The 25,011-nt window shown below is 43.1% G+C and overlaps 1 protein-coding gene across 1 annotated transcript in view; it reads right to left on the reverse strand.

The window, feature by feature from the left end:
• Window positions 1-19,064, reverse strand: part of SFMBT2 (Scm like with four mbt domains 2) — a gene marked incomplete at its 3' end in the record, with an annotated part of 185,139 nt that extends 166,075 nt beyond the window's left edge. The window contains exons 1-3 of the mRNA XM_082648611.1: window positions 18,959-19,064; window positions 3,995-4,089; window positions 1,106-1,346 (exon numbers count right to left, since the gene is read on the reverse strand). Coding sequence (XP_082504737.1) covers window positions 1,106-1,346; window positions 3,995-4,089; window positions 18,959-19,058 — 436 coding nt within the window. The 5' untranslated portion in view covers window positions 19,059-19,064. The remainder of the gene's footprint in view (window positions 1-1,105; window positions 1,347-3,994; window positions 4,090-18,958) is intronic.
• Window positions 19,065-25,011: the final 5,947 nt, after the last annotated feature.

A 25,011-nucleotide genomic window follows, 5' to 3' on the forward strand; every position in this document is an offset into this window, starting at 1 on the left:
GATTCACTCCTTACACACGTTACGTAAATGCAACTCAGACTCCGTGCGTTTGTTATGACACATCTCTACGTAACTTTACAAACGCTCAGAAGGGAAAAGCAATTGTGAATAGGATGGACGCAAGGAACCTCGGAGTCAGCTCTAATACTTTACGCGTTGCTTCAAAATAAAAATATCAAGTCAAAATTAAGACAGGCAGGCAGGTCCTAAGGAGACATTACACCTGCTTGAGAATTAGCATCAGGAGTTTTCAAGTGCAAAGAGGACAGGGTGTTGAGATTCAGCTTTTTGGTAAGGCAGTTTCTCTCACTTACAGGATCGGATGAGTTCCTGATCATCCTAAGAGGCAGCCCATTCTTTTACAGCAGGATTTCTCGAAGTCAGCACTATTGGCAGTTTGAGCCCAATAACATCACCGTCTGGGGGGTTGCTGTGCATTGTAGGATGTGTAGCAATATCCCTGGCCCCTCCCACCAGATGCCAGCAGCACCCCCCTCCTCCCCTCTCACAACTAAAAATGCTTGCAGACATCACTGGATGTCCCTGGGGGGTAAAATCGCCCCAGTAGAAAACCACCATTTTCCAGCAACTAAATGGATCTAATCTACACACGCTTTGGCAATCTCTTTGAGAGTACTGTCATTTCTCCTCATCTGTTTGGTTTTCTACATGTTTCTCAACTTGACAGTCTCCGCACACAAGACAGATTAAAACCTGTTAGAGAAACCTGTTTCTGATGCACTATAGTGCTATTCAAAACATCAAGTCTCTAAAGCAAAAGAAAAGCAAGATAATCTATCAGCAAAGGGAGAACAAGGCCTCCGTCATGGGCATCCCTTCGGTCTTCCTTTCCTACCTCCAGAAACCCACCCGAGGATTAGGCTCAAAGGCATAAAGGCCATGGTGGGCTCAACCGTCGAGTTCAGCTCCAACATCTGAAAATGCACCCAGTCCCCCCTCACTCCAGCGCCCTCAGGCTAATGCAACTCAAGGAGAGACCCTGAGAGTGCTGGACCTTCCTAGGATATCAGTTATTGAATCTCTACAAGGTTTTCTCTACAAGCATCACAAGTGATACCCGAGAGCTGGGCCAGCCCGTGCTCACCGTCCGGGGGCATTAGGGTCTTATTGTTCTGCGTGCACCACCCTACGGGGTGCAGATCCGCGATCACCACGTCACACCAGAAGTCGGCCCGGCGGTCCTCCCCGTAACCACAGTAGCGCAGAAGCAGCAGCTGCCCGCAGGTGGTGATGACCGTGGCCACCCAGTACGTGTCCGGGTTCTTCTTGTTGGCTACCTCCAATTTCATCCCCGGCTGGAAGTTGCTCTGAATGCTGATCTCAACCTTAAGGAACACAGAAAATCCGTCATTACACTAGACACGTCCACCCAGAAGATTATGTGAACGACTGAAAACACAGCACTTAATATTTCTGTTGCCCTAGATCAGCACCATCTAAAAGAAATGTAATGTAAGCCACTGGTGTGACGTTAAATTTTCTAGTGGCCACTTTAAAAAAAAAAAAAGAGAGAGATAAAACAGATGAAATTAATTTTAGTAATGTAGTTTATTTAACCCAACAGATCCCAAATAGCATCATTTCAAAAGGGAACCAATATAAAAATATAGTAGTGAGAAATTTCACATTTTTATTTTCCAATGAAGCCTCTGAAATCTGGTGTGTATTCTACACTTACAGCACATCTTGTTACCGAACAGAACTTGGGTCCGTTAGTCAGAGGTGCAGCAAAGCCAGTCTACTGACCGGGCTGTGGTGAAGGAAAGTGCAGAGTTTACTGCAGGGCACCAAGCAAGAGAACGGGCAGCTCATGTTCAAAAGACCCAAACTCCCCAGTGGCTTTCAGGGAAGGGTTTCTAAAGGCAAGGTGAGGGGTGTGGGTCACAGGGCGTGTCACCAGCTCACGAATAATTCTATGATTGGTTGGTGGTGAGGTAACAGGGTGATGTTTCGAGAATCTCAATCATGAACCTTCTGGTTCCAACCAGTCTGGGGTCTACCTGCTGGCGGTCAGCATGCAGTTAACTTCTTCTACCTGGTGGGGTTTCAGTATCTGCAAATCAACTCAAGGATACGGCTCAGGATATTATCTATAGCCCCTGAGCAGGAACTAAGGGTCCCTGAATTTGTGTTATGGCTAAACTGTTACTATTTTGTCTTGCCTGACTGCCTTCCTTAGTTTCTACATTTTCTTCTCTGATTAAATTTGCTCTTTGCAACTCAGAGAAAGCCTTAGGAGGCTGCAGTTTTGGAGGTGGGGACACAGGGGGGTCTGTTCTCAGGAAGGCCCTGCAGGGTCCTACTTGGTTTCAATCTCAACTTAGATGACACACTTTCCAAATGCTGGATGGCTAGTGGCTACTGCGTGAACAGTGCAGCCTCAGAAAATGGAGTTTCTTTTTTTTTTTAATGAAGGGTTATCATCTATTAATATTCGCCAGCCCTCCCTGCAAAAGAAAGCTTTCCATCCTGGTGAGTTATAATATTCTAAGGCCAGCACATCGGATGTCCCTGAGTAGCTGCTGCTTAAGAGATGATGGAATTATGAACTGTTCGCCCATGGGTCCTGGGCTACTCTTCCTTTAAGCCTGGCAGACAGGCCTGGGGACATTCTGCATCCACAGTACAGGGCACTATACTGTGCCTGAAAGTGGGGCAGGAGAATGGATTGGATGAAAGAGAACAGGACTGACTCCGTATGCAGAGATACTGAGAACTTCCTGGTACAGAAAAGGAAGGAAAAAGCTGTTGATCTCTATCTCATTCCTAAAGCGCCTGGAGAAATGTAACCAAGTCACCCTGGCATCGTAAAAGGCAGATGTTACAATGGCTTTTGCAAAACGGAATCCACACTGTATGCTGGGTGAGTTTTAGTTTTATTATGTTTTAATGTTTCACTCTTGGTTTCACTAAATGACCACAGTCCCACTCATAATAAACCAGCAATCATCACAGTATAAGTGTCAGTATAAAAAGAGAATCGGAATGCGATCCACCCTTAACGAGGTCATGTAAATTTAATAAGGTCTTAAATTCCTTTTCAAAGGAACACTTCACTTCCAAAAAGAATAAAATGTCACCTTAAAATAAAGTGGCTTCCTAATTCAACAAAAGAGCCAGAAGGAAGACCAGGTTGAGAAAATCCCCCAATTTGTTTATGATACTGAGGCTACATCTTTGCCTTGGAAAGGCCCAGTGGGGGAAAAAAATGTTCCTCTGTATTAAATTTTCATTTCCAATAAAGCAATAGTAATACCTAAGAACTTAGGTCCTGGAAACTCAACCTTTTTCTTGCTAATGATATATTACCAAAATCTCATATCTAAGCAAACATCTGGTAAAAACTTAGTTTTGTTATTTCCTGGGACTTGCCCTCTGCTTGGCATGCTATTTGCATTGTTCAAAAAACAGTATAGATGACGGTGATTTTTTTTGCTTTGATCCAAACATTTCCTGAATATTTATGGTCTTTCCTGTAATTTGACTCGTCTGTCCACAAATGGCTCTAACGCTTTTAGGTGTCTTTTCAAAAGAAAAATATCAATTCAAACTTAAAATATACAGCCATTACATCTCCTAAGAAGACATTACTCATTGACGCCTACTTGCCTAGTTTGCTGGCTTTTTATTTATTCACATCAACCTTACCTGTCTTGGGCTGTGCGCCCCAGACAGCACAGAACACATCATTCTAATCTGGTTTTTTGAGGCACAGAATGAGGTTAAGACCACACACCATTTCTCATACTGAGCACCACCCCGGGGCCCAGCCCTGGATTAAAGCAAGGCCCACCTTTCCTGCAGCCCTCTGTGAAAATCAAACTCACTTCCACATCTCCTCTGCATTTCTAAGAAATCTTGGCCAAATTTCTCTTTTCTTCTCATTCCCTTTCTTCCAGTAAGTTTGGCATCTTCCTGAAGACACCCTTCCCACCCCCGCAGACAGATCAGAAGGAGAAAGGAGGTCACTCACATGTTTGAACGATGTGTGAGGAGCTGCACTGGTCCCCGTCTCTTCCAGATACTCTCCCCAGTTAAAGCCGGTTTCCTCCAAGCTTGAGCCTTCTTCTGTCGAAAGACAAAAAAAAAAAGAACAAAAAACAGAAGCATATCAATACTAGTGTGAAGAATGGAAAGGCATTGGCCTTCCATATAAACCAGAAAATCCTTCATGCAAGAGAGAAACAAATTCAGTGTGTAGGAGAATACTGTTGAATTCTTTGCAAAGCTTCTGTTTGCTGATTTTAGAGACAGGTGACTCAAGAAAGACATGGAACCAACCTAAGTGTCTATCAACAGAGGAATGGATAAAGAAGATGTGGTCTATATACACCGTGGAATATTACTCAGCCATGAAAAATAATTAAATCATGCCATTTGCAGCGACATGGATGGACCTAGAGATTATCATATTAAGTGAAGTAAGTCAGACAAAGACAAATATCATATATATCATTTACATGTGGAATACAAAAAATAGTACAAATGAACTTGTTTTCAAAACAGAAAGATTCACAGACATAGAAAATAAACTTATGGTTACCAAAGGTGGGGGGAATAAATTAGGAGTATGGGATTAACAGATACATACCACTGTACATAAAATAGATAAACAACAAGGATTTACTGTATAGCACAGGGAACTATATTCAATATCTTGTAAAAAACTATAATGGAAAAGAATAAAAAAACGAATATATATACATATGTATAAAGAAATCACTTTGCTGTACACCTGAAACTAACACAATATTGTAAATCAACTATACTTCACATAAAAGAAAGAAAGAAAGAGGGCTTCCCTGGTGGCGCAGTGGTTGAGAGTCTGCCTGCTAATGCAGGGGACATGGGTTCAAGCCCTGGTCTGGGAGGATCCCACATGCCGCAGAGCAACTAGGCCCGTGAGCCACAACTACTGAGCCTGCGTGTCTGGAGCCTGTGCTCCGCAACAAGAGAGGCCGCGATAGTGAGAGGCCCGCGCACCGCGATGAAGAGTGGCCCCGCTTGCCGCAACTAGAGAAAGCCCTCGCACAGAAACGAAGACCCAACACAGCAAAAATAAATTAATTAATTAATAAACTCCTACCCCCAACACCTTTCTTTAAAAAAAAAAAAAGAAAGGAAAGAAAAGAAAGGGAAAAGGGAGGGAGGGGAAACAAGGAAAGGAAGGGAAGGGAAAAGGAAGGAAGAAAAAAGGAAAGGGAAGGGAAGGGGAGGGGAGGGGAGGGGAGGGGAGGGAAGGAAATCAAGGAAAACCCTGAAGAATTCTGCTTGGACTACCCTGACAGAATCAAGGGTAAGATTAAGGGCTCTTCAGTAAATGAAATGAGATTTGCTTCAAGGCATAGTTGCTGCACGTTAGCCTGTTTGAGATTATCCACTGGAGACACTCCGGTCTTTGGGGAGGTTGGAGGACAAGGTGAAGGAAACCACTGGGCACCAAGTGAGCACCTTGATGTATATACAGTACAACCGCTGGAGATTATAAAGTAATCTCATAGATCATTGGGGCTTCAGAAAGCATTGACTCCAAAGTCATTTCAAGGAAAAACACTGAGACCCAGAAGGACCGCTCAGGTGTGTGAGGCGCCCGGCCGGTTAGCCACAGGAACTGAGCGGCTGTCAGCTGACCCCACTCCCACCCCGTCCAGGGACCCTCTCCTGCCTTCTCCTGAAACACAGCTCTCAGGACAAGGCACCCAGGTGGAAACCTACAGGACACGCATTTCTCCAAGGACAAGGAACAAGGAGAAATGCAATCAAATGTACGACGTGGCTCCTAAAACATCACTGTTTTGGAGGAAATCAAGCAATTCCCAAAACATTTCAGACTGTACAGTAAGATATAATCGGTTTAGTTGAAAAGCACCAAATACCTCATTTTAAAATACAGATAACATAAATGTGATGTCATAGTTTCCACTGAAAAAACTGATGAGCCGTAAACATCATTTTAACCTATTTGCAAGGCTGTTATAAGGAAGGAACACGCAGTAGTAAGGGTTGTCCAAACACGCAGGCCATTTAGTGCTTCAAAAGTTAAGACTCTCCTTTCTTTCCATAACACTCAATGGATGCTGACGTTCAACTTGTGTATCTTCTATTAGCAAGAGCCCATTTCATTGGCCCAGAAGAAATGCTGTGATCAATCGTGTATTAATGTAGAAGTGGTATAACCCGGCAGGTGGGCCGGGGGAATTAGTGCCTGGGGGTAGAAGAAAGACTTCTTGGAGGCTATCACTATTTCTTTCTCCTAAATGTTATAAATTATAAGTGGGGAAAGTTATTTTCTTGTAATACTCTATCTGGTCTCAGGAACTGATAGAAGAGGATAGCTTTTGTAACATCAGAAGACACTAACTCAAAAGGCAGTTACCTTAAACGTCGTCTTCTAAAGCCAAGTTGCTAAGAACTTCCACCTCCAACTTTAATAAGGTGGTTTATCATGAAATGTCCGAGAACAGAAAAAGCCACCTGAAGAGAAAAGCTTTCCCCTGGAGCTCTTCCGAGATGCAGAGTCACCCTGGGGTTTAGGCCCTCCCATCAGAATCATGTTCCCTGGAAAAAGTCAGCAGGTCTTGCAGCCACCAGTTACCAAGGGCTGTGAGGTGGGTTTCCAGCTACTAAAGGCAGGGAGGCAAACCCAAAGGGAAAGCAGTCAGGCTCTAGAAGATGCCTCAGGGGGTCACCCAACAGTTCTGCCCACAATCCTTTTCACCCAAGCCGCACTGGGCATCAGTGATCAAGTCTGTTTTCTGACCCACTAGCCGGAGGCACGGACGCAGCACGGTTTCCTTGCCAGGGTGGCCTGGTACGGAATCTCTGGGGTAGCTGACTTGTTGCAGTGAAAGTCTGTGCTTCCCTTACACCCTCCCGTCCAGCGGCAGCTCAAACCACGCCTCCTGCAGGCCCTGCAGCTCCAGCCCTGACAGGCACCTCCGTTTCCACCCAGAGACCACAGGCTGTCACAGCAGTGACGAGAACTGGGGGTGTCAGCCCTCCTCTAACTGCTTTACATGCAGCACCTTATTTAATCCTTCCAGGAACCCTGACAGACGGGCACCTCAAGGGACTTACCAGGTCCAGCTACGAAGCAGGGGTCCAACGCAGGTGGCCTGGGGTGGAAGCCAGAACTTCTCCGAGGCACCTTCCCAGGTCAGACAGCCCCACTCCATCACCCCCTTCTCCACCTGGAGGATCCGAGGCGGACCCCGGGGCCAGCTTATCTGTCTCTGTGGTGGTGAGCGTTAATGTGTTCAGGGCCGAGTCAGGCAGCAGGAGGACCCAGGAGGTGGGGGGTGGGCGGGAGGCAGCTGCCACCCCTGGGGAGGAGGACAGAAGGGGCAGGGCTCCCGGGGCTTGTTTGCAAAGAAGGAGGAGAGAGCCAGCAGAGGATGTGGCTGTGATACTCGGCCTTGAGCCGACGGAGGCACTAGGTCCCGGAAGAGTGGTTTCTGGAGAATTCCAGCTGCTAAAACAGATCGGGCTCCTCCAAATCAGAGACACTCGGGTGGAGACTGAGCCTTTAGGAGCTGCCTGCGGCACTTTGATGAACCTCATCAGGACCGCAGGAGACCTGATGATTCCACCACTTGGAGGCAGTGGTGAGGCGAAGACCAAGGCTCAAACCTCCCAACTGCAACTTTGAGACCCTTCATCAGAGCTCTTGATCCTTCCTAAAACTCTCATCTAGGCTGTTAACAAAAATTTTGTTTCCACCCAATTTTAATTCATTACAAGCTACGTTTCCAGTCTCTTCTCCCAATAAAAGACGCTGCAGCAGCTTTGGTGCTCACTCCGGCATTCACTCCCGTCAATCAAGAAAGGAGAAGGTGGATCCTCCCTGGCAGTCTGGTGGTTAAGACCCCCCACTTCCAATGCACAGGGCTCGGGTTCCATCCCTAGTCAGGGAACTAAGATCCCACATGCCAATACATAAATAAACAAATAAATAAATAAAATCCATAAAAAAAGAAAGAAAGGAAAAGGTACCACTGGGACCCACCCCCGCCCCACATATGAGTCAGTGAGATCAGTGCTCAGGAAAACTCTGCTGCTCTCCACCATCAAAACAAACACTTTCAAAAGCAACCAAGAGTCAGGCCTAGAATGGGATTTTAAAGATTAAAACCTTTGTGCCTTTAAAGATTTATGCCTTTAACTCTAAGTATGCTGTTTTAACAATAAAACAAACACAAAATGGAGGGTTTTCGGAACCTGTAACATATTAACACTTCCTCCGCCACCTATGCCCTCCCTGAGCAGCTGATTCTCTAAAGACATTTCAAAGAGCAAGAGACAGACACGCCATGTTTATGAGTGGAGGTCTCATAAACCCAGAGCAAATATTTACAGCTGATTCATAAACTTCTTAAACCCATAAACACTTTATCAAGGAAACTCTGACGGCCTCTTTTCTCCGCATCGGAAATGGTCAGAGGCATCTCCCCACGATGTCATGCAAGCAGACTGTGAAAAGCTACTAAGGAAGTGTCACAGCTCAGAAGAAGGCGGGAGTGTTCTTTAGTGGCGATCCAATTCTAGAACACAGAGAGCTGTGTATGTGACTGGAATCGTTCATGTTAACTAGAAAAAGAATACTCCAAGTGGGAGTGCAAACGACTTTACAGTGAAAAATGGAATCAACACAGGACTCATTACCTTTTTTTAAGTCATCAGATCTTGGGTTGTAGAATGTAACAAGCTGAAATAAGACTAATCTTGCAGAGGAGAATATTAAACCTGTCATCCGCACCCAGTCAAGGAATAGAGAATCAGCAGGTTCACGATGAATGAAATCTTACAGGGCACCTTCTCGTGCGCTAGATATTATTTTTTAAGTGGATAGAGAAAGGAAGAAGACATTCAATCTTTGTCATTTTAACTGCTGATAGTCGGTTGGTAGGATCACAAGGTTTAGAAAATGTTTGCACTGTGAGTACATTAAACAGACACAGGGTACTGATAAAACTCAGAAAGGACTAGCCAACATCAATCCTAGGTCTGAGTTCACAGCTGTAAGATTACACCTGGGGGGGCAGGGGCGGGGACGGGACAGGGCCGGAGGACAGACACCGGAACACAAGGTCCTCGAGGGTGTCCTGGCCACCCAGACCCCAGAGGGCCAGAGAGACTTTCCAGAAAAAACTAAACACCCCACCACCTAGCTAGGGGAGGCAACAAGTATTCAAAAGACACTTTAAAAAGGGGAAGAGGAGAAATATTATTGAGTCACATTGAACTAGTCCCCAGCTGGAAAAGTAAGAGATCCAGATTTTTCTACTAAGAATGTTGACTCCTTTCCTTCCCAAACAGAAGAGCCCATGGGACTCTGGTTAAATACTCCTAGTCCCAAAAAAAAAAAAAAAAAAAATCAAGCCCACGTTTCCAGGGTAATTCTTTTACTCGGTGGCTTGCCCCGTCTAAATGTGCAATGCCACTTTATCTGCAGACTTCATCAGCAAATTACATTTAGCTGGCCTGGAAAAAGAACGTCAAGGAATCTACTGATCACTATGTCAGCACACTACTTTGCTTGCTTTTATCACCAGCAAGCAAATTGCAATTGGAGAAACCGAGCACTCCAGGAATCCAATCCCGGTCCCCTTCCTTCTCTGTGCCCTGTAACGGGGTCGCCCAGGCTGTCTACCGGCGAGGCCTCGGCGCCCCCCAGGAGGAGGAGGAATTTTACATGCTGCCGATTTCACTGACAGGACGCGAGTGTCAGTCACGGACCCCAACACTCTTTGAGCCTCCCTTAGGCAAAGAGGCAAAAGTGAAAAATAAAAAAGCTGTTCATACGAGTCATTTGTTTTAAGCTGAAGTTTCTAGTGCAGCAAAGTGGACCATCATTCAAGGAATCGCAGCAGCTGGGGGTGAGGGGGCGGACCTCAGCAGCACCAGATGCGCACACCCCCAGGGCAACCACATTAGACTCCATCCTATGGCCCCAAAACTTTGGCAGAGAAGAGCCCGAGTATAGCTGCTTCTCAGGCAGATGCAGTTGTGTGTCACATGACACATGGGGACCGGAGAGGGACGGGGGACAAGTGGAGGAGAGGACAAGAAGGGATCTGAGGTGCGCCTGGTCCCATAAAGTGTGGGGTGGTAGGGGCAGGGGAAGTGTGCTCACAGGAACACGTATGTATGAGGGTAACTTCTCCCTGCACCGAAAGGCAGGGACAGCCCAGCGTTTCAGAGCCTCGGGATGCTTGAGATGAAATCCTGGCTGGAATACAAGAGCCAAGTGACTTGTCATCCGATGTTTCCTCTACTATAAAATGGGGCTAATAAAAGCAGCTGTCTCACTGGGCTGCAGAAGGATGAAGGGACCCAGCACGTGGGAAGTACTTAAGAGAGTGCCTGTCACACAGTTGGAACTCAGGACCACAAACCTCTCCTCGCGCACCTGCCAGCCAACTTAGAAGCAGCTGCAGGCTGTCTGTGCCTTCTCTGGTTCATGCAACACACGAATCTCATCTGGAAACTTCTGGGGAAAAGAACCTTGGCACCAAGATGCCATCCAGCCCTAGGCACGTCACAGCGGGTCCCAGAACCAAACAGCCCCACAACCGATTCCAGAACGGAAACTATTTTACTGATGAACCGGTTAAAAGGAAACTCCTAGGGAAAATAAACCACTTGAAGACTCATACTTGAGTCTGTTAACATCTCTATGTTCCAAACTAGATTCGAGTTTCCACAAGTCGGCCTCTGCTCGCCACGAAGGTTTAGATCCTGCCTTAAATCTGTTTCCTCTCTAGGAAATCCATCTTTGTGGCACCTTCTAAATGCCTCCTCACTACACAAGGACATAGGGAAATTCCAAGGCGAAAGGACAGGTTAGGCATATAGGGGAAAAAAAAAAGTGAGTCAGGACCAAGATCTGAAAAATGTTAGGATCATTTAGAGGTAATTTAGAGCTACTATTTCTACTAAAGATCTTAACACCTTGACGCAGGCTGCCCCACACAAGAGCAAGAACTAACCACGTGTGTCGGATAAGTTTTCCCCACTGCACACATCCCCCCACTGAAGATGTGCCAAACCTGACGCTCATGCTTTCCCCCGTCATGGAATCGCCCCAAAAGAAAGTCAGTACAAATAATATTCCCGACACCATGTTACCATTAATGGCTTCAGGATCTACTCATGCTTGAGTTATACCGCAGCTGCAAGAAAATGAAAACTCAACACACGGTTGGCTTTGAAACAGCTTTGAAAACACACTGCTGAAAACAACGCAGTAACAGGCATCAGATGTGTGCTCGACAAAAATACATTAAAAGCTCAGTGACTCCAAGTGTGGGAAGATAACCTCACTTAGCAAACGTAATAAAGACTTTTTTAAAGTATAGTTGTACTTAAATAAAAGTAGAATAATTAGGATGAACCTTCAGCTATGAGGCTATGCTCTCTCTGAAAGAGAATTTCCACATTTCCATTGGGAGACACAGGCTCAGCTCTCCTTTTAGGAGAAGTTTTCTCACTCCTACTTTATGTACAGAAAAACACAAGTGGGGAGAACTAAGCCATTTTTGAAACAGGTACTAACATCTTTCAACATAGTTAGGCAATTATTTCAAGGTTTTCCAGATTTTTTTTGCAGATAAAAAGATAATTCCAGGTACAGATATTATTTGAGAAACATAATCTAAGAAACTCAATGATATCAAGCAATCTGTAATCCTGTCATTGCCTGGTCTCATCAAAATGCAAAGACACATCTCATAACTTTTGGATGGGGGTCAAATCGCCCAGTGAGTTAATGCTTTCTGTTTACATGAATTCACCACAGCAAACGTTTACGATTCAGAGTGCTGAGTTGTCCTTGTATAATGTGCTGTTATGAAAATAACGCAATCCTTTCTTTTTAAAAAATTATCTTTTTAAAATAAACTATCATGTAAGTAGTCAGTAGTTACATTTATAAATTCTTTGGTTAAACATGAAATTCAATCAAAGATTGCTTTTTGCTTTGTTTGGGATTTCTTACAAGGAGAAATATTTTAGTGCAAATTCACATGACCTAAATACTTTTACATCATGCACTTTTCTGAAAGATTCCTTCCAGGTTTTCAAAAGGTCTTAGGGGGAGTTCGCTGGCAGTCCGGTGGTTAGGACTTAGCGTTTTTACTTCCGTGGTCTGGGTTCAATCCCTGGTGGGGGAACTAAGACCACACAAGCCTCAACGTGCAGCCAAAAAAAAAAAAGAAAGGGTCTTGGGAAGGGGCATCCGATGCTTGGGCAGATCCTCTTGCCCTCTCTTTCCGGGCACATGGGGGAAAATTCTATTTTCCCCACCTCCCTTGCAGTGGCAGAAACACGCCAACTGGAGGTGGAGTCAAGATTGCTATTAGGAGGACGCAGAATTCGCGTCTCCTCACAACTAGGGCACCTACCAGGCACCAGTGGGGGACCACGGACACCTAAGGGGACGGGAAGAGCCCTCAGTGACCAGGTAGGATGTGGGGCCTCGGGCGAGTGAAGGGGCAGGAGAAGTGGAGGCGGGACGGGACTGGCGCCCCTGAAGAGCGGCTGAGGGAGGGGAAGGGATCCCATGCCCGAAGCGGGGAACTGGGGAACCCCTGGGAGGGCAGAGGATCAAAAGGGAGCGTGGTCAGGTTTCCCCGGCCCACTTGGGCCCCCAGGAACCTGCTGAGATGCCGGGCCTCTGCCCACCAAGGCCCCCTCCAGCCACGTGGGTCCGGAGGGAGTGGGAGGGAGGGAAGGGGGAGCAAAAGTAAAGGCTGGAAACCCGGACCGGCACCCCTGAGGGGCGGCTGGGGGAGGAGAGGAGCTCCTACACCCAGCGGGACCCACCCATGGTTAGGGGTCCAGCGGCGACAGGGGAGACCCTGGGGAAGACAGTGGAGGAGGGCCGTGAAGGAACGGAAGGGAACGGGGCCAGTGCTTTCCGTGTCCACTTAGGCACCGGGGAGCCTGTTGGGCTCCCAGGCCTAATCCTCTGCCCTCGGAGCCTCCCTCCTGCCGCACCCCTACACCCCCACCCAGAGCCCCACCTCTACACCCTGAGACCCCCTCCAGTGCGCTGGGCCTAAACGCCAACCACACACCCTCGCCCAGGGCCCTACCTCCAAACTCAGGCAACCCACACTCCAGAGGCTCTCCTTTCCACATGCTGCCTCTCCCCTTCCGCACAGGTCCTAAGCGGAGGCCCGGCCCCAAGTCGCCCCGCTTAGGCCCCACCTCCAGGGCCTTTTCCAGCTCTGAGGGTCCTGAGCCAAGGCCCCGCCCCATGCTCCAACGCCACCCCCACACGCATAGGTCCAGCCCCACCCTAAACCCCGCCCCTGCCTAAGTTCCACCCCTGCCTAAACTCCGCCCCCACAGCCAAGCCTTTTTTTTCTTTTCTTTTCTTTTTTCCTCTTTTATTTATTTATTTATTTATTTTTACATCTTTATTGGAGTATAATTGCTTTACAATGGTGTGTTAGTTTCTGCTTTATAACAAAGTGAATCAGTTATACATATACATATGTTCCCATATCTCTTCCCTCTTGCATCTCCCTCCCTCCCACCCTCCCTATCCCACCCCTCTAGGTGGTCACAAACCACCGAGCTGATCTCCCTGTGCTATGCGGCTGCTTCCCACTAGCTATCTATTTTACGTTTGGTAGTGTATATATGACCATGCCACTCTCTCACTTTGTCACAGCTTACCCTTCCCCCTCCCCATATCCTCAAGTCCATTCTCTAGTAGGTCTGTGTCTTTATTCCTGTCTTACCCCTAGGTTCTTCATGACATTTTTTTTCTTAAATTCCATATACATGTGTTAGCATATGGTATTTGTGTTTCTCTTTCTGACTTACTTCACTCTGTATGACAGACTCTAGGTCCATCCACCTCATTACAAATAGCTCAATTTCGTTTCTTTTTATGGCTGAGTAATATTCCATTGTATATATGTGCCACATCTTCTTTATCCATTCATCCGATGATGGACACTTAGGTTGTTTCCATCTCCGGGCTATTGTAAATAGAGCTGCAATGAACATTTTGGTGCATGACTCTTTTTGAATTATGGTTTTCTCAGGGTATATGCCCAGTAGTGGGATTGCTGGGTCATATGGTAGTTCTATTTGTAGTTTTTTAAGGAACCTCCATACTGTTCTCCATAGTGGCTGTACCAATTCACATTCCCACCAGCAGTGCAAGAGTGTTCCCTTTTCTCCACACCCTCCCCAGCATTTACTGTTTCTAGATTTTTTGATGATGGCCATTCTGACTGGTGTGAGATGATATCTCATTGTAGTTTTGATTTGCATTTCTCTAATGATTAATGATGTTGAGCATTCTTTCATGTGTTTGTTGGCCATCTGTATATCTTCTTTGGAGAAATGTCTATTTAGGTCTTCTGCCCATTTTTGGATTGGGTTGCTTTTTTGTTATTGAGCTGCATGAGCTGCTTATAAATTTTAGAGATTAGTCCTTTGTCAGTTGCTTCATTTGCAAATATTTTCTCCCATTCTGAGGGTTGTCTTTTTGTCTTGTTTATGGTTTCCTTTGCTGTGCAAAAGCTTTTAAGTTTCTTTAGGTCCCATTTGTTTATTTTTGTTTTTATTTCCGTTTCTCTAGGAGGTAGGTCAAAAAGGATCTTGCTGTGATTTATGTCATAGAGTGTTCTGCCTATGTTTTCCTCTAAGAGTTTGATGGTCTGGACTTACATTTAGGTCTTTAATCCATTTTGAGCTTATTTTTGTTTATGGTGTTAGGGAGTGATCTAATCTCATACTTTTACATGCACCTGTCCAGTTTTCCCAGCACCACTTATGGAAGAGGCTGTCCTTTCTCCAATTTGAAAGAAAAAGGAGAAGTAACAACTGACACTGCAGAAATACAAAGGATCGTGAGAGATTACTTCAAGCAACTATATGCCAATAAAATGGACAACCTGAAAGAAATGGACAAATTCTTAGAAAAGAACAACCTCCTGAGACTGAACCAGGAAGAAATAGAAAACATAAACAGACCAATCACAAGCACTGAAATTGAAACTGATTAAAAATGTTACAACAAACAAAAGCCCAGGACCAGATGGCTTCACAGGCGAATTCTATCGAACATTTAGGGAAGAGCTAACACCTATCCTTCTCAAACTCTTCCAAAATATAGCAGAGGGAGGAACACTCCCAAACTCATTCTACGAGGCCACCATCACCCTGATACAAAAACCAGACAGAGATGTCACAAAAAAAGAAAACTACAAGCCAATATCACTGATGAACATAGATGCAAAAATCCTCAACAAAATACTAGCAAACAGAACCCAACAGCACATTAAAAGGATCATACACCATGATCAAGTGGGGTTCATCCCAGGAATGCAAGGATTCTTCAATATACGCAAATCAATCAATGTGATAAACCATATTAACAAATTGAAGGAGAAAAACCATATAAACATCTCAATGGATGCAGAAAAAGCTTTCGACAAAATTCAACACCATTTAATGATAAAAACTCTCCAGAAAGTAGGCATAGAGGGAACTTACCTCAACATAATAAAGGCCATATATGACAAACCCACAGCCCACGTCATTCTCAATGGTGAAAAACTGAAACCATTTCCACTAAGACAAGGAAAAAGACAAGGTTGCCCACTCTCACCACTATTATTCAACATAGTTTTGGAATTTTTAGCCACAGCAATCAGAGAAGAAAAGGAAATAAAAGGAATCCAAATTGGAAAAGGAGAAGTAAAACTGTCACTGTTTGCAGGTGACATGGTACTGTACATAGAGAATCCCAAAGATGCTACCAGAAAACTAGTAGAACTAATCAATGAATTTGGTAAAGTAGCAGGATACAAAATTAATGCACAGAAATCTCTTACATTCCTATACACTAATGATGAAAAATCTGGAAGAGAAATTAAGGAAACACTCCCATTTACCACTGCAACAGAAACAATAAAATACCTAAGAATAAACCTACCTAAGGAGAAAAAAGACCTGTATGCAGAAAACTATAAGACACTAATGAAAGAAATTAAAGATGATACAAATAGATGGAGATATATACCATGTTCTTGGATTGGAAGAACCAACATTGTGAAAATGACTATACTACCCAAAGCAATCTACAGATTCAATGTAATCCCTATTAAACTACCAATGGCATTTTTCACAGAACTAGAACAAAAAAATTCACAATTTGTATGGAAACAAAAAAGACCCCGAATAGCCAAAGCAATCTTGAGAAAGAAAAACGGAGCTGGAGGGATCAGGCTTCCAGACTTCAGACTATGCTACAAAGCTACAGTAATCAAGACAGTATGGTACTGGCACAAAAACAGAAAGACAGATCAATGGAACAGGATAGAAAGCCCAGAGATAAACCCATGCACATATGGTCACCTTATCTTTGATAAAGGGGGCAAGAGTATACAATGGAGAAAAGACAGTCTCTTCAATAAGTGGTGCTGGGAAAACTGGACAACTAAATGTAAAAGAATGAAATTAGAGCACTTCCTAACATCATACACAGAAATAAACTCAAAATGGATTAAAGACCTAAATGTAAGGCCAGACACTATCAAACTCTTAGAGGAAAACATAGGCAGAACACTCTATGACATAAATCACAGCAAGATCCTTTTTGACCCACCTCCTAGAGAAATGGAAATAAAAACAAACAAATGGGACCTAAAGAAACTTAAAAGCTTTTGCACAGCAAAGGAAACCATAAACAAGACAAAAAGACAACCCTCAGAATGGGAGAAAATATTTGCAAATGAAGCAACTGATAAAGGATTAATCTCCAAAATATATTGAGCTCATGAAGCTCAATATCAAAAAAACAAACAACCCATCCAAACATGGGCAGAAGACCTAAACAGACATTTCTCTAAGGAAGATATACAGATTGCCAACAAACACATGAAAAGATGCTCAACATGACTAATCATTAGAGAAATGCAAATCAGAACTACAATGAGGTATCACCTCACACTGGTCAGAATGGCCATCATCAAAAAAACTACAAACAATAAATGCTGGAGAGGGTGTGGAGAAAAGGGAACCCTCTTGCACTGTTGGTGGGAATGTAAATTGATACAGCCACTATGGAGAACAGTATGGAGGTTCCTTAAAAAACTAAAAATACAACTACCATTAAGACCCAGCAATCCCACTACTGGGCATATACCCTGAGAAAACCATAATTCAAAAAGAGTTATGTACCACAATGTTCACTGCAGCACTATTTACAATAGCCAGAACATGAAAGCAACCTAAGTGTCCATCAACAGATGAATGGATAAAGAAGATGTGGCACATATATACAATGGAATATTACTCAGCCATAAAAAGAAACAAAATTGAGTTATTTGTAGTGAGGCGGATGGACCTAGAGTCTGTCGTACAGAGTGAAATAAGTCAGAAAGAGAAAAACAAATACCATATGCTAACACATATATATGGAATCTAAAAAAAAAAAAAATGGTCCTGATGAACCTAGGGGCAGGACAGGAATAAAGACACAGATGTAGAGAATGTACTTGAGGACATGGGGAGGGAGAAGGGTAAGCTTGGACGAAGTGAGACAGTAACATTGACATATATACACTACCAAATGTAAAATAGATAGCTAGTGGGAAGCAGCGGCACAGGACAGGGAGATCAGCTCAGTGCTTTGCGACCACCTAGGGGGTGGGATAAGGAGAGTGGGAGGGAGACGCAAGAGAGAGGGGATATGGGGATATACGTATGCATATAGCTGATTTACTTTGTTATACAGCAGAAAATAACACAACACTGTAAAACAATTATATTCCAATAAAGATGTTAAAAAATAAAAGAAAGAAACACGCAACTGATTCTGGTCAAGAGGTTCTGAGCAAAAGCCTCTTCTGTGCTGGAGTATTTAATTGCTGATTCAAGACCCTGCAGCCCTGCTCATCCCCTACAGGGACAAACCTTGAAGCACCATGTTGAGATGGCAGCCCTGTAAGAGGGTGTGGAATGACTCGTGGGACAGAGCATCCACTGACTGTGCTCCAACAGTGTGAACCATTTATAAACATTTACTGCATTAAGCCATGGAGTTTTTTTCTTTTTATTGGAGTATAGTTGATTTACAATGTTGTGTTAGTTTCTGCTGTACAGCAAAGTGACTCCGTTATACATATATATATTCTTTTTCAGATTCTTTTCCATTATGGTTTATTACAGGATACGGAATATAGTTCTCTGTGCTATACAGTAGGTCCTTGTTGTTTATCTGTTTTATATATAGTAGTGTGTATCTGTTAATCCCAAACTCCTAATTTATCCCTCCCCCTCTTTCTCCTTTGGTAACCATAAGTTTGTTTTCTGTGTCTTTGAGTGTTTCTATTTTGTAAATAAGTTCATTTGTACTATTTTTAATGCTACATACAAGTGATATCATATGATATTTGTTTTTCTCTGACTTACTTTACTCAGTATGATAATCTTCAGGTCCACCCATGTTGCTGCAAATGGCATTATTTCATTCTTTTTCATGGCTGAGTAATATTCCACTGTATATATGTAACACATTTCCTTTACCCATTCATCTGTCAATGGACATTTAGGTTGCTTCCACATCTCGGCTATTGTAAGTAGTGCTGCTGTGAACATTAGGGTGCATGTATCTTTTCGAATTATAGTTTTGTCCGGATATATAGCCAGGAGTGGGATTGCAGGATCATAAAGCCGTTGAGTTTTTGAAGTGATGGGTCACCTCACTATAATGTAGCCCACTGTGCCCAGTATTTCTAACCAAATTTTGCATAACTTTCGAGCTGCTATATGCTTATAAACGTGCCCACAAATCCCAGGAACAGGCAGTATGTGAGGTCTAGAATGCTGCCCCAATATTTTCTAAACATTTTCAGGAAGATATTGGTCAAGACGTCAAAAGGCCAAATGCATTTAGAAAACAAAATCGCACCTGAATCAAGATCTCCGTTACGGTCAGCTGAGCTCTGATGTTTTTCCAAGGGTGAAGACGAAGGGTCCCGCATGCTAGAAGCTGACACGCTGTTCTCCATTCTTAACAACTATGGATCGTCCTCTCTTAATTCATCCTGAAGGAAGAGTTACCTAAGGGCAACCAACAACAACAGAAATCAGGGCACTGTAATTCACTGTGAAAACACTGTATTCACGCGTTTTTCAACTCTCCAAAAATAACGGTGTCCCATCAGAACTGCTACCACCTCATTACAACAGGCAAAATGCAATGTCATGTAACAGAAAATACCAAGACTGAAGACTAAAGAGCACATATCTACACACGGTCAACAACAAGGTCACGGCACAGAAGCATCCACTTTCTACAGGTCATCATCACCCCTAAGATGGACACTTTTTCACCAATAAATAGAATCGATGTGCCAACCTCCAATCTACCTTGGCAGCGTTGGCAAGACACTCCACCACCCTGCTTCTCCCTCCTCTCTCGTTGGATGCTGTGAAGCAGGAACACGCCCCCACCCCAGCATCCCCACACACAGGTAAGGTGTCCGCGGTCTCACAGGTGATTCGTTACCAAAACCAGTTAAAGAATCAATGCTTGCAAATAACGTGCTTTTTGACCAACTGGACTTTTCCTGTAGTAACATGGCTATTTCACACTTACATTCTGATAGAGTGGGTGAGAAAACAGGTAAAATTATAGCCGGTTCTCACCGAACCCTATGATCTAGTTTGTGTACATCACAGCCCATGAAATACCCAGACACATTCACTACTAAGGGTCAGCCCCTCAGGACTGGTTTGCCAAAATAAGGACCTGATTCCTGCATTTCACTCTGCAGGTGGCAGTAGGCACTGCAGGGTTTCATTCCAGGAAGGGAAATGATCAGGTTTGTTTCAGAAAAATCATTTGGGCAGCTGCATGCCAGACAGATGGACAGACAAGGGGAGGCTGAATGGAAACAGACTAAAAACAGAAACGTGCCAACTGGTAGGGCATCCCATGATTAAGACAAAAACTGAGAAATTACTACATAGTAGTTTGTAGCTCTTAATCCCCTACCCCATCCCCTCTCCCCACTGGAGACCACTGGTTTGTTCTCTACATCTGTTAATCTCCTTCTGTTTTGTTATATCACTTTGTCTATTATATATTTTTAGATTCCATATATAAGTGATAACATACAGTATTTGTCTTTCTCTGTCTGACGTACTTCACCAAGCATAATACCCTCCAGGTCCACCCATGTTGTTGCAAATAGCAAAATATCATTCTTTTTCATGGCTGAGTAATATTCCATTATATATCTATTTTAAAGCCATATGTGGCTAGCAGCTTCCATAGTGAACAGCCAGACCACTGCCTAAGCAGGCAGGAGTTTATTGTATTTGAGTTTGGAACATGTCCTAAATCATCACCAATTCTTGGCTCTCTTGAAGGTTGTAGTACAGCGAGCTAGTTAAAAAAGAAAATAGGAATTTTAAAACCTAAGGAACTTCAAAAGGAGGCTGAGCAGTTTCTCCATAATATTCCACAAATCTTTCATCACAATCTTCCTAATGTAGTAGGCTTTCAGTGAATGTGCTGGTTTTCATCAATTTCAAAAGAGAAATAGTCTTAGCAGCTAAGTTATGTTATACTATTATTGCTTTTTTCATTCATTTACAAATTCAAGAAAATCATTTCACCTCAAAATGTAACCAGGCAGAAAGTTTTTCTTCAAGGAAAAATCTGTAAACCTAACTATTAGTAAATCAGTCAAGCCCTTATTAAAGGAGGAAAAAAGTTTACTTTTTTCACGTTTTTAAGATTCCTATTGATTCAACTCTATCCATCTGCCTCTAACTAGATACTATAAAAAGGTAATCGGTGACTATAAAATAAGATCAATTTAAATGCACCAGACCCATCATTTTAAATAGAAGTCAAAAGCAACGACATAAACACCAAAACCCCACATTATTCTTTAAGGGCAAGTGGCAAGGCTCTGTCTACCCCCAGGTTGCAAAAATGTATTTATTTTGGCAAATGACATGTCACCGTTCGCTTCCTTGGCAATGTTTACTTTTTGCCTTCCCATAAAAGGTATACAACTTTGTACTCTCTTTAGAAGCCTTGCAAAATAAAATTACAAAGGAACAAAGTAAAATCACTTGTAATTCTAACACCCAGGGATAATCTCTTTTATTTTTATAGTATCTCCTCCTGATAGCTTCTCTGTGGGTTTTTTTTTTTTTTTACTTCATATGGAATTTAGAATTTTAATTCATTTTCCATTTAAACATCACATAGAAAGCATTTTCCCCACATCATTAAAATTCTTTGAAAACCTGACTTGAAATGATTGTATGACTTTTATTATAAAATGAACAGGTTGTTTATTTACCATTCCCCTACTGCTGGCCATTAAGTTGTTTTTTTTATTTTTCACCATTATGAACACTGTACTATGCGTTCTCACATCCTTCCCACATTTTAACTTTGTTGGTATCTTTTATGGATTTTTAAGAGCTCTACGTATCTTATCCCACAAAACTCTTGCAGATATTTTCCCCAATTCTCCCTTTAGTGGGTCCTTCTGATATATGTACGGAACGTGAGCTGTTTTTTTTAACTTAGTCCAATCCATAATTCATGTTATTTCTTCTAAAAACTGTATTCCTAAAATGTCCTCCCCCATTGTAAGATACCAGAAGTTTAACTTCCCTAGGGTTTCAAGTTTTACATTTTTAACCTATGTCCCCATATGTTTATGCTCAAATACTTTGTGCGGTGCAGTTCTGAGCTGACCACCTCCCGCAGTTAATAATCCATTCCTACCCCATTGGGTTTTTAATACCCTGTCTTTACCATCCATGAAATTCTTACACGTACAAGACTGTGTTTCTATGCACCAAACTTTCCTTTAATTTTGAGAAAAGTCAGCAAAATAGGAACAATGACTGTTTATACATTCCCCCATCCTTAGTTCAGCGATCACTGAACTTGGGGCCATTTAAGGTAGGTTTATAAAGGGGTGACAAAGGTTTTGCATGTCCTGGGAACCCAGACTCATGGCTTGATCATCACACGGCATTCTACTGTGCACAGAATGTACCAGAACCTGCACACAGGTAGAAATGACCGTGCACCAGAGGCTGTTAAGCATCTCCCACCCCAAATTTCCATTTCCTCCTTTGTGTGCAGGGAGGACTAACTAGTTAACCAAAATAAACACTGCCGGGCCATCCTCGAAGTTGCATGTGGTCGCACCACTCTGTTCTGGCCAGTGGGAAGTTTGCGGAGCGAATGAGTTCAACCAGAAGGTCACACGCTTTGGAGGAGGGGTAGGCCTTTACCAGTCACCCCCAGAGCCACCTGAGATCACGCAGAGGAAGGCCCCACTGATGGCAGAGCTTGGTTCTGCCATCAGCTGCAGACGATTACTTCAAGAGAAATAAGCTTCTATCCTGTTTACACGGCTCTATCTGATGGTCCCTGATACACAGCCAATCCCAAATCTCAACAAATACACCCGAGAAGGACCACGCCCCTTTGTAATAAGCTTGTCATTAGGATGATTGGATTGCACTCTAGAACTCAGAGTGTTCTCTAAGTTTTTCATCAATAACGCCAAAGGCTGCCTCTGGTTTATTCTGCACCACCACCCCCGAAAAAGTCGCGGTTCACATTAAATTCTGACCAGGTGCTTAAACCTCGAGGAGAATGAGGTCTGTAGGAAATGAAAAAGGATCCCCACGCAGCGGGGACTCACCCCCATGAGCCTAACTTCTAAAGAAGTCGGGGGTCAGCATTGCCTTTAATGTCATCGACTATTCAGTGGTTCTCAAAATTTAAGGAAGAGCAGAATCTCCTGGGGGGCGCGTATCAAAACTCAGACTGCTGGGCCCCCTGCCCAGAGCTTCTGCTTCAGTAGATCTGGGATAATGCCTAGTCATCTGGTACCTCTAATCAGGTGATGCTGATTGCTGCTGGTCCAAGGACCACATCCTAAGAACCACTGCTTTATTAAAGGAAGATTTTTGCCTGGGTTGTTTAGAGAGAGAAAAATAGTTCCTCATCAAAATGTATCTATCCTAAGTACAGTAGAGAACATAATATTTCTGCAGTCATTTAAATGTGGGGAGAGGAAGGTTGGGTTTTGTAGAAATGGTTTTGCATTAAATAACGTGCATTAGTTTTGCATTATAAATCATTTTCCTTATAGAATACCTGTTCTCTGAATGCCATTGTTTTGCAAAGTCAAGATTTGCTTTACCATCTGCCTGAAGTCAGGTGAGCTTGTTGTCCGTAAAAGTTCGACAAGAATTACAGTACCAAGAACTTATTGTGTTGATTGTTCATGGCAGAGCCATTCTCTTCGTGCAGCAATGTATCTGGACAAATTCTTTTTCCCAGCCTCAGTTTTCTCAAGAGTCGAGAGGAGATTGGATCACATCATCTCTAGGAACTCTTTGTGTTAGGTCCCTCATTCCTAGCAGATATTTTCCCCAGCTTTATTGAGATATAATAGACTAGCAGATGATTTTTTATATCAGTTATGTCTGCATATAATTTCAAAAGCCAAATATTCTACAAGGCTTGTACATGATACACCCCTCCCCCCCCCAAAAAAAAGAAACAGCAGTCTCCTGCCCTTCTCCTCCTTGAGGCAATCACTTCCAACTCTATTAGCGGATTGTTTTGGCATTCATCTCATCTCTGAATAACAGCTTACTTATTAATTGTTCAGTTTTTGTCTTTACCAGGTGATACTCTACCACTCACATCACCTCTCTCTCTCTTTTCATATATATGTGTGTGTGTGTATACATATATATACATACATCCTCCTAATAGGTATGATCCCATTACTATGGCTCTAAAAAGACATGACAGCAGATCCATGTGGTGTACTATGATTACTTTTCCTTTCTCACCCAAGTTTTCCCTGGAGTTAATGATGGCCTTGTTTCTTCCATGACCTTAGCTTTCTACATACTTTTCATCCTTTCAAAGCCAATTTTTCCATTCACTGTCTAAATCTCTCGATAAACTGAGATATATAGGTATTTTCTTAATTTCATCTTGAAGTAATTTCTACCAAGGCTTTCTGTTCTGCTCTAATCTAGACTAACTGCCTTCTATGCCTGGTAGCAGGTGTTATCCTGAGATCTTGCTTCACTTCTTTTATGAGATTCTCCTCTTATTCTGTGTCCCAGGTCTTCCTCACTCGGTTTTCTCCCACCTTTTCCTGTAGCATATTCTTCAAAAGGTTCCTAAGAAAAGATTTAGTAGAAACATGTGCAGTCTTGCATAAAAATGTCTTTAACCTGTTCTCACGTTTTAACCCATAGTTTAGGTGGGTAAAAAATATTCTTTACCATATGATCCAGCCATCCCACTCCTCAAGCATATATCTGGAAAAGACAAAACTCTAATTTGGAAAAGATACGTGCACCCCAATGTTCATGGCAGCACTATTTACAATAGCCAAGACATGGAAGCAGCCTAAATGTCCATCAGCAGAGGAATGGATAATGGAGATGTGGTACAGATATACAATGGAATACTACTCAGCCACAAAAAAGAAAATGAAATTATACCATTTGCAGCAACATGAATGGACCCAGTGACTATCATACTATATGAAGTAAGTCAGGAAGAGAAAGGAAAATATCATATGATATCACTTATATGTGGAATTTTAAAAAACGATGCAAATGAACTTATTTACAAAACGGAAACAGACTCACAGACATAGAAAAAAAACTTACGGTTATCAAAGGGGAAGCAGGGGAAGAGATAAATTAGGCGTTTGGGATTAACAGATACACACTACTATATACTAAATAGATAAACCACAAGGACCTACTGTATAGCACAGGGAACTATAGTCAATATCCTGTGATAATCTATAATGGAAAAGAATCTTCAAATATATATAAATATATATATGAATCGCTTTGCTGTACACCTGAAACTAACACAACATTGTAATCACCTAGATGTCAATTAAAAATCCTAAACTGGAAAACATCCTCTCT

Source organism: Grampus griseus (genome assembly GCF_964374135.1).
Source record: "Grampus griseus genome assembly, chromosome: 2".
Classification (NCBI taxonomy): Eukaryota; Metazoa; Chordata; class Mammalia; order Artiodactyla; family Delphinidae; genus Grampus; species Grampus griseus.